Source organism: Hyaena hyaena, unplaced genomic scaffold (assembly GCF_003009895.1).
Source record: "Hyaena hyaena isolate Hyena2069 unplaced genomic scaffold, ASM300989v1 scaffold_947, whole genome shotgun sequence".
Lineage (NCBI taxonomy): Eukaryota > Metazoa > Chordata > Mammalia > Carnivora > Hyaenidae > Hyaena > Hyaena hyaena.
Window position 1 is genome coordinate 287,072 of NW_024081579.1, and position 15,603 is coordinate 302,674.

At 41.8% G+C, this 15,603-nt stretch overlaps 1 protein-coding gene across 2 annotated transcripts in view; it reads left to right on the top strand.

Moving 5' to 3' along the window:
* The first annotated feature begins 254 nt into the window (after window positions 1–254).
* Window positions 255–15,603, top strand: part of DYNC2H1 (dynein cytoplasmic 2 heavy chain 1) — a 324,085-nt gene continuing 308,736 nt past the window's right edge. For both annotated transcript variants that reach the window (XM_039221130.1, XM_039221131.1), the window contains exons 1-11: window positions 255–449; window positions 4,401–4,571; window positions 4,984–5,119; window positions 6,690–6,808; window positions 8,119–8,263; window positions 9,727–9,959; window positions 11,128–11,262; window positions 11,361–11,474; window positions 11,579–11,690; window positions 12,791–12,915; window positions 14,302–14,477. In XM_039221130.1, coding sequence (XP_039077061.1) covers window positions 255–449; window positions 4,401–4,571; window positions 4,984–5,119; window positions 6,690–6,808; window positions 8,119–8,263; window positions 9,727–9,959; window positions 11,128–11,262; window positions 11,361–11,474; window positions 11,579–11,690; window positions 12,791–12,915; window positions 14,302–14,477 — 1,661 coding nt within the window. The remainder of the gene's footprint in view (window positions 450–4,400; window positions 4,572–4,983; window positions 5,120–6,689; window positions 6,809–8,118; window positions 8,264–9,726; window positions 9,960–11,127; window positions 11,263–11,360; window positions 11,475–11,578; window positions 11,691–12,790; window positions 12,916–14,301; window positions 14,478–15,603) is intronic.

The window sequence follows — 15,603 nt, forward strand, 5'->3', positions numbered from 1 at the left end:
GCCTCCACGCCCATCGCGCCGCGGCCGTCAGCTACGCCACTCGGGACGAGGGGGGCGGCCTCCCGGCGCGGTGCGTGCGCGCGCCCGCGGGGTAACGTCCACGGCGCGCGCGCGGCCCGCGCGACGTCGGGTCCCGTCGCCATAGCGACTGGCCCTGGCAACCGCGAAGCCGCGCGGGCGGGCGGCGTGCGCTGCGCAGGGCTCGCCGGGTGGCGCCCCCGGGACCCGCGAGTCCCCGCGTCGGGGCCGCCGCCATGGCGGGAGGGGCCCGGGACGTGCGGAAGGCCTTCCTCTTCAGCACCACGCAGAATTACTTCGGGCTGCTGTCGGAGCCCTGGGACCAGCCGCTGACGTGCGGCGGCCCCGAAGTCGACAACTTTCTGGACGACGGCAACCAGATGCTCCTCCGGGCGCAGCGCTCGGACGCCGGCGTCGTCTTCTCCAACTCGGTACGGCCTCGCGCCTCTGCCGCCGCCCCTCCGCGCCCCAGGCCCGGCCGGGGGTCGTGGGCCGCCTGGCCTGCGTCCGCGGGGCGCCCCGGAGCCTGCTCGCCCCCCTCCCCCTCCTCCTCCCCGGAGCCCTGTGGTCCCCCGTCTCCGCACCTCCCCAGCCCCGTCTTCTCCCTCCTTTCCCTCCCCAGAGAGCCCGGCGGTCCCCCTCCCCCCAAGCCCGGACCCCCCTTCCTCTCCCCCCCAACCCCAGTGCGGCTGTCTCCCTTCTCTCCCCCCCGCATCCCGGCTTCCCCCTCCTCCCTCATCCTGGCTCTTACCCTCCCCTTCCCCCCGCCCGTCCCCCCCAGCCCAGCTCTCCCCCCCTTCCCCATCCTCGCGGCTCACCCCTTACAGCCCGTCCTCCATCCTCAGGGCCTGGTTGTTCCCACTCCCTCCCCAGCCCAGTGGTCCTGACCTTCAGGCCCCCCTCGTGCCCCCCCCCCGTTAGAGAGCCAAGCTGACTCCCCCCCCCGTCTCAGCCCCCGTCTCTGCCATGCGCTGCCCCGCCCCCCCAGCCCCCAAGGCCCGCACCCGTGCACCTGAGTAGAGAGTAGAGCACCTCTGCGCTTTTTGGATTCTTTCTTCTAAAGGCTGCAGATGTGTTACTGCTAAAAACGTAAGCCTTATTTATTAAAACTTTTTTTTTTCCTCCCTCTTGAAGTTCTTTGAGGCAAAATCTAGCGCATCTTTTTTTGGGAGAAATTTCGGTTAGGAATGCACGTCTTTTAGGCAATGATGTAATACAAGGTTAAATTATTACTATCGTTTTTGGTGCCTGGCGTGTGGTGTACTTGCTGCACGGCCTTCCGTGGCGGGCTGCTTGAGAAGTGGTTCCTTTGCAGTCGGGTCCTAAGGAAATACACCTGAGCCTGATAGGCAGACAGAACGGCCTCGCACATTACAGCGTCTCAGTAAATGGATGAAGGGCATATTTTATTTTATTTTTATTTTTTTCATTGTTGAATTCTTTATTTTTAAAAAATGTTTGAGTTGACAGACTGTGCAGTATTGGTTTCGGGCGTAGAACTCAGGGATTCGTCACTTGCACGGAAGCCCAGCACTGGTCCCAGCAGGCCCCCCCCCCGTGCCCCTCCCCCATCGCCCCAGCGCTCTTCCCAGCAGGCCCCCCCCGTGCCCCCCCCATCGCCCCGGCGCTCGTCCCAGCAGGCCCCCCCCGTGCCCCTCCCCCATCGCCCCGGCGCTCGTCCCAGCAGGCCCCCCCCGTGCCCCTCCCCCATCGCCCCGGCGCTCGTCCCAGCAGGCGGTAGGGTGGGTCTCTTGACACCACAGTTCTGCCCTTGTGATGTGAATGAAGGTAGATAATGCATAATTTAACCAGGAGGGCTGGGTTCTAGTAAGTGTGAATGCAGAGAATGTGTAAATGAAAGAGTAGGACTGTGTTCTATAAAACTTTATTCATGGACACTGATATGTGAATTTCATATAAGTTTTAAGTGTCATGAAATGCTGTATTTGATTTTTTTTTTAAACCTACTTTAGCATGTGGGCTGTACAGACTCAGGCAGTGGCTTGTGGCAGGCTGATCCCTCCTGGATTCCTGCAGAAGTTATTTTGCAACCTGAGAAAAGAACAGCTTTGTACTTGGAATTAATAGCTATCAAAATTTAGTCAGATAAGGGGAAATAGTAGTTGCCACCAGTAGGGAGACTGGCGGGAGAGGCAGCTAGGAGTGCTGGTTTTGCCTCCGTGTTTTAGGGAATGATGACTAGCTGTAGCCAACTGATCTCTTCAGCTCTGACTGCCCTTTGGAGGAAACTCCTCATCCTGGCTGATGCAGGGGAGCCTTGGCTGATGACTGTGGTTACTGTTTTCAAGTATGGTGATAAAATGTGTTTTTTTTAAGCTTTCTTCAGATTGGTGGGGGGAGAAAGTACAAGGGAATGCAGTATTTGATGACTAATGAGTGAATTTTTCAAATCTACGTATCTGCAGCTTGTTATTCTCACCTGCATATAATTGGAATGATCATGCTACCAATAGAATTTTATTTTGTGTTTTTAAAAATTTTTAATGTTTATTTTTGAGAGAGAAAGAGCAAGGGAGGGGCAGAGAGAGAGGGAGACACAGACTCTAAACTAGGCTCTAGGCTCTGAACTGACAGCACAGGGCCTGACACGGGGCTTGAACTCATGAACATTGAGATCATGACCTGAGCCGAAGTCAGACATTTAACCCCCTGAGCCATCCATCCAGGTGCCCCAGCAATAGAATTTTAATATGTGCAGATGGGAGTTTGAGAAATGCAGCAAGCCCAGGTAAATGCCAGTTTCCTCCTAGTGCCTAAAAAATACAGTGATTACGATGAAAGTGCCATGAAATATCACTCATCTAGAAGGTGTTTTCATGCATAGCAGTGAACTTGTTTGAAAGCTTATTTATTAAAAATGTTTTTTTTTTTTTTTAAATGTTTCATTTATTTCTAGGAGAGAGAGAGAGAGACAGCGTGAGCAGGGGAGGGTCAGACAGAGAGGGAGTCACAGACTGAAACAGGCTCCAGGCTCTGAGCTGGCAGTCAGCACAGAGCCCGACGCGGGGCCCGAACCCACGAACCGCGAGATCATGACCTAAGCGAAAGTCGGACGCTTAACCGACTAAGCCACCCAGGCGCCCCTAAAAATGTTTTTTAATGTTTTATTTACTTCTGAGAGATAGAGATAGCGAGAGAGCGAGCGCGCAAGAGCCGGGGAGGGTCAGAGAGAGAGGGAGATACAGAATCTGAAGCAGGCTCCAGGCTCTGAGCTGTCAGCACAGAGTCCGACGCAGGGCTCGAAAACACGAACCATGAGATCATGACCTGAGCTGAAGTCGGACGCTTAACGGACTGAGCCACCCAGGCGCCCCTGAAAGGTTTTGAATGCATATACTTCTCTTCCTGGAAAAAGAAATGATAACAGATGTGAAAATGTGTATATAATGCAAAAACTTCTTTTGGGTAATATACTTTTCAGCTCACGAACTAATTATTATGGACTGACTTAGTTTAAACATGGTTGCTTTAGTGAATTCCAATTTAGCTCATCCAGTTCCAACTTTAAATAATCTACTTATATAACTTTAATAAAAAGTTTGAATCTAGGAGATAGACAACTTCCTTTTGGTTGGTAGCTTTGAGTTGAAGACTTAAAAAGCACCTTTTAAAATGTTAGTTTCAGGTAAGAGTATAATTAACATCTTTGGTATAGACTTTTGGAATAGAGTGGAGACTACTGCTCATCAGTTTGAAGCTGGGGCATGCCACTTTGGTAGTACTGACTCTGGTTGGAGTGGAGTAGTTGGCGGTTTATGTCCACAATATTTGTCTAGTGATTTCTGTTTATGAACCACTTGTCATTGTAGCTTTATGATACAAAAACGTGGGATTGGGGATACATTTTAAAACCCAGAAACTCTTTTTTTTAAAAAAAATTTTTAACATTTCTTTATTTTTGAGAGAGGCAGAGCATGAGCAGGGGAGGGGAAGTGGGAGAGGGAAACTGAGCCATCCAGGCACCCCAAAACCCAGATACTCTTAAGGAGCAGAGATAGATTGGTTTTAATATACTGTAATTATTTTAACTGTTTTTCCCCAAGGGGTAAAAATTAGTGATAGAACGTTTTAGGGGAACCTTTCTTTCAAATACTAACTTTTATGAAGATAACATTAAAAGTCATTTGCTCAGGGGCTTCTGGGTGGCTCAGTTGGGTAAGCATCCAACTTTGGCTCAGGTCATGCTCTCACAGTTCATGAGTTCAAGCCCTGCATCAGACTCTTTGCTGACAGCTCAGAGCCTGGAGCCTGCTTCAGAGTCTGTGTGTCCCTCTCTCTCTCTGCCCCTCCCCTGCTCATGCTCTGTCTCTCTGTCTCAAAATAAATAAAACATTAAAAACAATAATTTGTTTATCACCTAGATTGATTTTGCTGACACAAAAGATAAAGTGCTGGTGTTTTTCAAGCTGCGACCTGAAGTAATTACTGATCAGAATCTACATAGTAACATTCTAGTTTCATCTATGTTGGAATCTCCCATAAATTCTCTTTACCAAGCTGTACGGCAAGTATTTGCACCAATGTTGTTAAAGGTAAGTAAATTAAAGTAGCTGTACGGTCATTTTTTTAAACCTAGGAATTTGTATAAATGTCTTTATAAACACAAAGATAAATATTATTTTATTTACTGTTAATATCATTAGTATTTTGGTTTTTAAAAACGTCTCCTAAAAATTAGAAAAAAATTTAAAGTCAGCTTTGTTGATAAATAGAGGAATGGGAGAAAGAAATACATCTAATCCACACAGCTCTTACATTGCGATACAGAAAATTATCAAGTTTGAACTGTTGAAAGGACTGTTTTTTATTCCTTGTGAGACGGAGGTAGTCAGGCTTTGAGTGACACTAGTGTATTTGGACTTATTTCTCTAAATAGGATTTTAAGGGGACCAGTTTGATTGGAGAACTTTTGGTCAATGTTTGCTCTTGTCTGTTTTTATTTAGGATCAGGAATGGAGCAGAGACTTTGATCCCAAACTTCAGAATCTTTTGAGTGAACTAGAAGCTGGGTTGGGTGTAGTTCTACGAAGATCAGACACTAACTTATCAAAGCTGAAATTTAAGGAAGATGACACACGAGGTATATATAGAACCATAACTTAATCACAGAAAGTCAAAACAGCTTTCTTATTAGTATGCTAGTGAATTAGTACATTTTTTTCACAGACTTCCATACTTTTGAATCTTCTTTGAGCCTGAGCTTCCTTTAAATGAATAGATTTACATGGGTTTTGAGAAGAGGAAAGTGTAATCTTTAACAATGTGCCACTCATGGAAGTAGAAAATCTAGTTGCTTCTCATAATCTGCAGTGGTTCTGTTCTGTAAAGTCCCTGCGGATACTGAGTCACTGCGTACTGAGCCTGGCTCCTCAGGGGAGAACAAGGGTAGGTTCCTGTGAGCCTTCGGTCATAAGATTTTTATCAGCTGCTCAACATATAACCGTATTTTATGTGTTTTCTGCTGAAAGTCACTGTATTTAATATAGATTGGTGATTATTTACCATAGAGTTCACAGCCAACAGCACTGTAACTCATGCATGAATGAAGCATCTCTAACACAAGTATTTGCTCAGGAAGTCACATCACAGTGTTCTTGGCCTTGGTAACACTAGGCAGGACTTTGGTCCTGTGCCTGGGGGCTGTTTTAAACAGGAATCACCAATAAAAAGATGCCCAAAATGAGAAAAACCTGCAGCTGAATAGGTTGCAGAAAGGGTAATTGTTTACAGGAGGAAATGGGAAACTAGCAGGCAGGGTCTCTGTTGGGCCTCAGTTGGGAACGAGTATGTGGGGCGGCTTGAATTTTTTGTTGCTCTGTGCATGTCTGTGAATGGTGACAAAAACACTGCAGGCATTGATTTCAGATTACAAATAAATGTTAGGAATAGATGAATTCATAAATCCAGCATCCATGAATAGGATTGACCCTAATTGTCTACTTTGCGAAGATAATTAACTTTTATTTTGTAATGTATTTTATGTGAAGCTAATTATAATCTTATTATAGCTATAGATAATATTATTTATATGAACAATTCACATGAAATGAATGATAAACACAAATCATTATTTTACAGTATTGGATACAGTTTTATACTTGGCTTGAGCAGTAAATTAGATGCTTTTTGAATCCCATAGACCTAGAAAAAATAGCACACATATTTGCAGTGTGTGATTAAGCAACTAGAAATTGACCAGTTCATTGGGAAATACGAAAGCAAATTGAAAAGTAAATTATTTTTATTTGCTTGTATTTTGACATTAAATTGCAAGTGTTTATTGATTAAATTGTAATCATTTCTAATTTGGGTAGTATTCACTGACATTAATGGTATTGGAATTAGGCTTGGGAAAACCTTATGCTGGAGAAGTGAGTTTGCAAGTATAGGATGCAGACTGACAGTGTGGATGTGGATGGTTTACAAACATAGGGGAAACAGACTGAGCCCCACACTTGCGAAGCATAAATTTAATACTATAATTGTTAGTGGATTTAGGAAAGAACTTTCTGTTGACAGAAATCTTAAAACTTGTTTTATGTACATCTTCAGGAGTACCGGACATACACGTAATCAGCAGATGAACCAAATAATTTTCTGGCTTTTCATTTTCAATTGATAGTTCTTTTTTTTCTTTTTCACCTTTTTAGGTATTCTTACACCAAGTGATGAGTTCCAGTTTTGGGTGGAGCAAGCTCATCGTGGAAATAAACAGATTAGCAGAGAGAGAGCCGGTTATTTTAAAGAACTGTTTGAAATGATTGCGAGAGTACGTGATTCCTGCAGAGTTATGTACCAGGCTTTGGGTGAAAGTGCTTGAGTGCTCAGTTTTCACCAGCGTTACCTCTGTTTTACAGTTGTTTTTTTTTTTTTTTTTTTAAATGTTTTATTTATTTTTAGGAGAGAGAGAGAGAGACAGCGTGAGCAGGGGAGGGTCAGAGAGAGAGGGAGTCACAGACTGAAACAGGCTCCAGGCTCTGAACTGGCAGTCAGCACAGANGAGAGAGAGACAGCGTGAGCAGGGGAGGGTCAGAGAGAGAGGGAGTCACAGACTGAAACAGGCTCCAGGCTCTGAACTGGCAGTCAGCACAGAGCCCGATGCGGGGCTCGAACCCACGAACCGTGAGATCATGACCCAAGCGAAAGTCGGACGCTTAACCGACTAAGCCACCCAGGCGCCCCAGCAGTTGTTAATGGTTATAAACAAAATGCATCCTTCATGTGTAGCAAGGTTTCTTTAGGGTGTACATTTAACAGGGATACAGTTTAGGAGCTAAAACTTTTAAGGAATTTAGATTGTAATCTCTAGTAAATATTTTCCTCAAAAACATAATTTTCTATAGGTAAGTAGGGAAAAGCAAAGCCTAAAACACTAACAGACATTTATTTGGAGGTAGTATGTTCTTTTGAAAGAATGTTCAGTTTGTTCCAATTAGAGTTTTAAAGTAATTTGAAATATGAAAAGTCTTAGTTTTATACTTGATTGATTATTCTTTGAAATATTCACAGAAGTTAAGTGACCATTTTAAATATGGTTACAAAAAAGTCTTTTTTTTCTAAATTAAATGACAAGTAATTTCCTATTTCTTCCCAGTATTGTTTCTATAATATCATTTTAATGAGGTTTTTGAAATGGTTTTAAACTTGTTTTGTGATAATGATGGAATGTAAATTACCAAAGCTTGAGCTATGTCTGTACTACTGGTAGCACACAGCACAGTGACCGAGTGACTATACATATGAACTGCAGTGGGTCGCATCCATGTGGCGTGAGGCCACTGCCTTTGAGTGACTAGAAGAAATGAATCCAAACCTAAAGAAAATTAGGCCAAGAGCAAAAGTAAATGAAGAGACTATTTAGTAATTCTTAATTTTTCTCCTGGCTTTGATGACATTTATGTTTGTGAGGGAACTCTTAGGGTATTTGCATAAAGAAGGAACCTGTCATCCAGTAAAGGAGGCAAAAATGATGTGACAGATGTTAGAATTGTCACAGTTGAAAAGTCTGGGAACATGGTGACTGTATTGATTAAGGTACAGTTATCATTACATTTAAGAAAGAATTCCTTTTGGTTTTAGGACTTTTATAACTTGGACAGTCTATCCTTACTAGAAGTGGTGGACTTGGTGGAGGCCACCCGGGATGTTGTAGACGACGTGTGGAGACAGACAGAGCATGATCACTTCCCTGAGTCACGAATGTTACATCTCTTAGACGTCATAGGTACTGTACTGGTAAAGAAGTACACTTGTGGGACTTTGGAAGCCTGTCTTGTTTTGTCTTCTAGGTTTTCTTTCAAGTACCTACTGAAAATGCTCCTTAATGTAATAATTGTTGCTTAGGGTAACTTTTAGAGCAAATCATATAGGATTATTTAAATAGAAATTTGTATATAGTTGGTTAATTTAAATGTGTGTCAAGCCCTTTAACCATTAATACAAGTAAATTTATATAGATTTTTTAAGTCACTATGTATGTATTCATTTAAGCTTTATTTTGTAATGATCTCAAAAGTCTTTAAAATGTATTGGTTTGGGGTGCCTGGGTGGCTCAGTTGGATAAATGTCCGGCTTCGGCTCAGGTCATGATCTCACGGTTTGTGAGTTCAAGCCGCATTGGGCTCTGTGCTGAGCTAGCTCAGAGCCTGGAGCCTGTTTTGGATTCTGTGTCTCCCTCTCTCTCTCTCTGACCCTCCCCTGCTCATGCTTGCTCTCTCAGAAATAAATAAAACATTAAAACTTTTTTAAAAATATATTGGTTTGTCGGTATTTAAGATGCATATACTCTTTTTTTTTTTTTTTTTTAATATTTTTACTTATTTCTAGCAGAGAGAGAGAGAGACAGCGTGAGCAGGGGAGGGTCAGAGAGAGAGGGAGATCAGACTCTGAAATAGGCTCCAGGCTCTGAGCTGGCAGTCAGCACAGAGCCCGACGCGGGGCTTGAACCCACGAACCGTGAGATCATGACCTGAGCCGAAAGTCGGACGCTTAACCGACTAAGCCACCCAGGCGCCCCAAGATGCATATACTCTTTGACCTAGAGAATACCATCTCATTATTATCTTCAGGAAATATTAGACAAATACGTAGAGGTAGATGTACAAGGACATTTATTGCAGCATCATTTGTAATGTAGGAGTAGAAACAAATAGCATTTGAGAATTGCTTGTATAATGCTACATCCACACAGTAGGCCCTGCAACCTTTTGAAAAAATGATATGTATTTTTTTAACATTTTTAAATATTTATTTATTTTTGAGAAAGAGTGAGCATGACTGGGGGAGGGACGGGGGAGAGGGAGACACAGAATCTGAAGCAGGCTACAGGCTCTGAACTATCAGCACAGAGCCTGATATGGGGCTCGAACCCATGACTGTGAGATCATGACCTGAGCTGAAGTCGGACACTTAACTGACTGAGCCACCCAGGCACCCCAAAATGAGATGTATTTCTGCACTTGAAAGGTGCACATGGTATATTGAAAGGTGCAAAAACACAAACAAATGTGTGTGTGCATGTGTGTCTTGAAAAATATTTGTTTTTGACAATCTAAGGATGTGCACGTGGCATTTTGTAGATCCTTAGTTTGCTAATTTGTAGTATTTTAAGTTTTGTCATAAGCAAGTATTCTATAATTATTAGATAAAAAGACATTTCCATTAAAAATTTGCTTTCTGTTTTATTAGGTGGTTCATTTGGAAGATTTGTTCAGAAGAAGTTGGGAACTTTGAATCTGTGGGAAGATCCTCACTATCTTGTGAAAGAGCATCTCAGAGCGGGTATTTCCATTTGTGAACAGTGGGTGATCGCCTGTAACCACCTCACGGGTCAGGTGTGGCAGCGCTATGTTCCGCACCCATGGAAAGGGGAGAAATATTTCCCTGAAACCCTCGACAGACTGGGCAAACGGCTGGAAGAGGTATCTGTTTGGATCTCTGACGTTAAGTGTGACGTAGTCCTTGCTCGTTTGCGTGCGTGTTTTATCACCAGTAAGCATTATACCTCCCATTGAAGTCATTTACTCCTTTGGAAGAGAATAAGAATTGGTTCTTGGGAGATAATTTATGGTGGTCATGTGATCCAGTGCCAGGGGTGCCGACTGAGTGCTGGTTCCCACCTGCCTGCTTACAGCGTGATGGGTGAAGGACGGAGAGAGAGGGGGAGAGAGAGAATCCCAGGCAGGCTCTGTGCTGTCAGTGCAGATCCTGATGTGGGGCTTAATCCCACGCCCTGGCATCATGACCTGAGCCAAAATCACGAGTCGGATGTTGAACCAGCTGAGCCACCCAGGAGCCCCTCTCGGTGTGTAGAACAGTGGGTAATAAGTTAGTGTCATGGTGAGCTCTGTATACATAGAGAAAATGCTAGTGCTGTTAAGAAGCCATACATTCTTGCACTTTGAGTTTCAGTCTGTTGTAGTTACTGTCCTCAAACAGCCCCATGTCTGGGCCCTAAGTGCCCATTTATGTTGGCTCCTCGGTCATTTTGACAGGAACCGCGTATCTCCTTGATGACTCCCTTACTTTCAGCCCCCAAGTGCGTCAGCCTGCCTTGGACAGTCTTCTGCCTCATTCCTGGAATTGGTCATTCCTCCACAGGGCCTGCTGCTTTTTGGTGGAAAGTGGTATCTAGCAACAGTTATTGGTTGGGGGATTGCTAGAGCTTTTAGGCCTTCTCAGTAGACAGGGTTGTTCACTTGGTGTTGTTGTTTTTAGGAAGAGGAAAATAAATTGGTACTTTTTACTCCTTTATCCAACTTAAATAAAAGGTTATAAAGTTTTTACTTAAATTTTTAATTGGTGGTGGTGGACATTTTATTTTATTATTTTTTAAATTATAAAAACGTTGCTGAAATGAACTTTGAACATGTTTAAAAATACTTAGATTTTATCTGTTTTCACTAGGTTTGAGCACATGGATTGTAGTGTAATGATAGCTCTTTGAGCACCACTTTGATTACTGAGGAATATCTCAAGATTATACTTTTACTGCTCATTTCGATGAACCTAGTTTAAAGAAATTCTTGCCCAATATGTTTAGACTTTACATTGATTTAAATAAATTTGTTTTAATATTTTATGTCTTAGGTCTTGGCTGTTAGAACAATTCATGAGAAGCTTCTTTATTTTTTACCTGCCAGTGAAGAGAAAATCATATGCCTGACTCGAGTGTTTGAACCCTTTACCGGCCTGAATCCTGTGCAGTATAATCCATATACTGAGGTTGAATTCTGTCTGTTTTGTCTATATAATTTCCTGTTTGTGTCATCCTTCTCAAAGCAGATATTTATATACTAAAGTCTCATTGTTAATTTGTGTAGCCTTTGTGGAAAGCTGCAGTGTCTCAATACGAAAAAATTATTGCACCTGCGGAGCAAAAAATAGCAGGAAAATTGAAAAATTATATTTCAGAAATTCAGGACAGTCCACAGCAGGTAATATGTTGAAATATTTCCCTTAAGCTATTTTAGGAGATACTTATGTGTTTACCAAGTTGATCAACTTAGGATGAACATACACTTATTTTATTTTATGTTAGCTTCTTCAGGCATTTCTGAAATACAAAGAGTTGGTGAAGCGTCCAACTATAAGTAAAGAATTGATGTTAGAAAGGGAGACTTTACTGGCAAGACTTGTGGACTCAACAAAAGGTAAAAGTTTATCAGAGGTTATAGTGTTTGCCTGAGAATATATTTTTGTAGGTTACTTTTTCTTGTATATCATTTAGGATTAAGACTGTATTTTATAACAATATAGGTGGAAGATTAATTGACTTTTTGTTACAGGTTTCAGATTTTTATTATATATTTTTTAAAACGTATATTTTAGAGAGAGTGTGAGTTGGGGAGGGGCAGAGAGAGAGGGAGACAGAGGATCTGAGGCGGGCTTTGAGCTGTCAGCACAGAGCCCCATGTCGGGCTTGAACTCATGACCCATGAGACCTTGACCTGAGCTGAATTTGGATGCTCAACCAGCTGAGCCACCCAGGTGCCCTAAATTACAGATTTTTAAAATTATCTAGTTATTTTCTTTCTCTGTCTCATTTGATGCATGATAAGGTCCATGAGAGTAAACGACTAAGTCCTACTATTTTTAGAGTCCTCAATATATGTAAAAACTTCTATTTTTCATTATTCTGCATTAAGTTGCATTGTAATAATGAAATAATATGTCAATAACCCTATTATAATTTACAAACAGCTGACATGCTGTTGTATTTTATATTAAAATCTTCCTCATCAGGGGCACCTGGATGGCTCAGCTGCAGAGCAACCAACTCTCCATCTTAGGGTTGCTGAGATCAAGCCCCATGCTGGGCATGGAGTCTCCTTTATAAAATAATTGTATGTAGTTTAAGTGAGTATAAAGTGTGGTATCTAGGGTGCCTGGGTGGCCCAGTTGGTGAGGCACCAACTCTTAATTTCAGCTCAGGTCATGACCTCATGGTTCATGAGATCGAGCCTCACGTTGAGCTCTGTGCTGACAGTGCAGAACCGGCTGGGAAGTCTCTCTCTCCTACTCTCTCTGCCCCTCCCCTGCGCGCACACACAGACATACACACGCACACACACACAGAGGCTCTGGCTCTCTCTCTCTCTCTCTCAAGGTTCCTGAGAGTAAACGACCAAGTCCTACTATTTTTCTGTCCACAACCTTTAATATAGTACTTGGTGCATATAAACGATTTAGGAAATCTTTTACTGAATATATGTAATCATTTATTTGACTTACTTGACTTACATTTTTACAGATTTTCGATTAGACTTTGATAATCGATGCCGAGGAGTTCCTGGTGAAGCATCTGGACCACTTTCTGGCAAAAACCTGTCGGAAGTTGTTAACAATATAGTTTGGGTTCGACAGTTGGAACTGAAGGTATTAGTTTTGATAGGTGTTGAACAATACTAATTATAAAATGTGCTAAAGTAATGTAGAAGGCAGTCTAGAACTGTAGTGAGAACATTAAAAAACATTCTCTGTTTTCTTTGGCATATCCATCTAATTTACTTGTGCAGATTTCTGGAAAAGGGTACAGAGGAAGTTCTAACGGTCTGTCTACTCATTTTTTATGTAGAGATAATTATCAAATCATTTATTAGCCAGGTGCACTTGTTAGAGGTGAAGTGACTTCTTAGAAATACTCAAGAGGTTGAAATAATCTTTTATGTATTTTCAAAGGATTGTTTTAATCCTTTGAGATTATCATTGTAGAATCTTGGCAATTGTGAGGACTATCTTCAAGGATGTTTATATGAGTAAATCATTCTAGGTTGGAAGAAAGTTAAAGGAAAGGTCAGGGTGTTTATGACATTGGCTAAAGTAGTGTCAGCAATTTATGGGTTTAACGGCTATTATTTAATATTTTAGGATTACCAGAATTGATCTCCGGTTCTCATGTACTCAGTATTTACTATACATGGTACAGTGTTGTGCATTTGACTCATATGATTATTAATTGGTTCTAGTCTGTGATTAAGAGCAAGTGAATATAGAGTATTTTATTTATTTTTTTTATTTTTTTTTTTTTATGTTTTATTTATTTCTAGGAGAGAGAGAGACAGCATGAGCAGGGGAGGGTCAGAGAGAGAGGGAGTCACAGACTGAAACAGGCTCCAGGCTCTGAGCTGGCAGTCAGCACAGAGCCCGACGCGGGGCTCGAACCCACGAACAGCGAGATCATGACCTAAGCGAAAGTCGGACGCTTAACCGACTAAGCCACCCAGGCGCCCCGAATATAGAGTATTTTAAAGGCTAGTGTAGTTGAGGGTTCTACCTATTAGGTTTGTATTTTTGATGTTTTACTTTCTGGAATATTCTGCCTAGTTTTATCAGTCACCTTTCCAAATTGCTATAAGGTTTTTTTGTACAGTTGTGGAAGAAGGGCATTTCTTTCCTCTAATTGCCATTCAGATGGGAAGTTATTGTTTGAGCTGTTTGCCAGAGCACTTAGCAAATTACTGCTTCCCATGTTTAGGAACATTGCTGAGTTATTGGGAGTTGCACTTGAGTCTCCCTTAACTTACCCTTCAAATTATGCCCTGTCTGCATTATCATCTGTGTTTTGTTAGTTTGAGGTTGTCTAAGTCAGAAGCAGAGTAGGGGTTGATGTTCTTCTATTCACCGGCAAATTTTCTATTTTACTGTTTATAGCTGAATGGGATGATAATTTCTGAACATGGATCAGAGAACATGGTTCATTTTGTGCTAATTTTGTAAAATGTATTAATATATTCTAATATTCTTGTAATTTGGCCTTTTAAGGTGGATGATACTCTCAAGATTGCAGAGGCTCTTTTATCTGACTTGTCAGGATTTCGATCTTTCCATCGAGCTGCTGAAGATCTGTTAGAGCAGTTTAAACTGTATGAACAAGAACAGTTTGACGATTGGTCCAGGGATATTCAGTCTGGTTTGTCTGATTCCAGGTCTGGTTTGTGGTAAGTGTAACTAAACAGTGAAATATGCACAAGGATCTCGTTTCTCATGTGAGTAATCTAAGTGACAGGATGGAATTAATGATCTCTATTCTCTCCTTTCCCCAAACTTGCTGCTGCTCCTTAAAAATGTTTTGTTAGTTTTTGATTTCTAGCTTTTAAGTCCTGAAAGTTGGGGATTTTGGAGACTGAGTTAGTGGGCCACCCCGGCTGGCTTCTTGGATCTGTTTCTCAGACCTACAGATTCTGACTTTAGAATGAGGCTGTTCTTTCCCATGGTTTTTTTGCTACCAGTGTTCATAATTGTTATTCTACCTATTTTATGTTAATATTATTTACATGGACACACACACATTATAAATGATAAAATGTCATAATTTCAAGCTCCTTGCACTAGAGAGTATTTCTTCATGAAGTATTCTCATGGTGCCTACCATAGGGTAAGGGTTTGATAAACATTTATTGAGCTAGATTGGACCTAATTTAATTGGTTAACCTGATTATTCTAATGGGTATTTAAAATGAATGATCTGGAAAAACCATTGTTTCTTTGTTCGGGTAAACTTTCCTTAGTGTATTAGCATACTTTTAGAAACTAGTCATGTTTTACTGTTTAGAAACCTGTTACTTCTCAGAAGTAAATTTTGTGCATAATAAGAAATTCTGTTTATTTTCCTTAAACTACTACAAAGAATAATTAGGTAAAAAGTGGTAGCTTCACAGACTGAATGAATAATTACTTTCCCCTATCTTGCATTTTGATTGTGTTCTTCTCTTTGAAGAACCAAAAGGTGCCAGGGCATGATGATTATATCCGTATCCCATTAATTCTCTCCCTTCCTACTGGGAGCCTGAAATAGGAGAGATGCTAGGGAAAAAAAAGTTCTTAGTCAAGTAAATTTGGGAAATTTTCACACTTTTATCACTGGAGTTCTGGTGGAGATCCTCTGTGTATAACAGCATGCCAGAGGAGTGAGACTTTCTGGAAAGAAGCCTGCTCAGCTTTGTTTATCCTGGTGTTTTCCATTTGGCAATGAAATATTCTGACTTCTGCTTTTTTTCTGGGCAAAACTCACCACTGTTCCGTAGAATCAATGTGTTTTAGAATATATTTCAGGATATGCTGGTA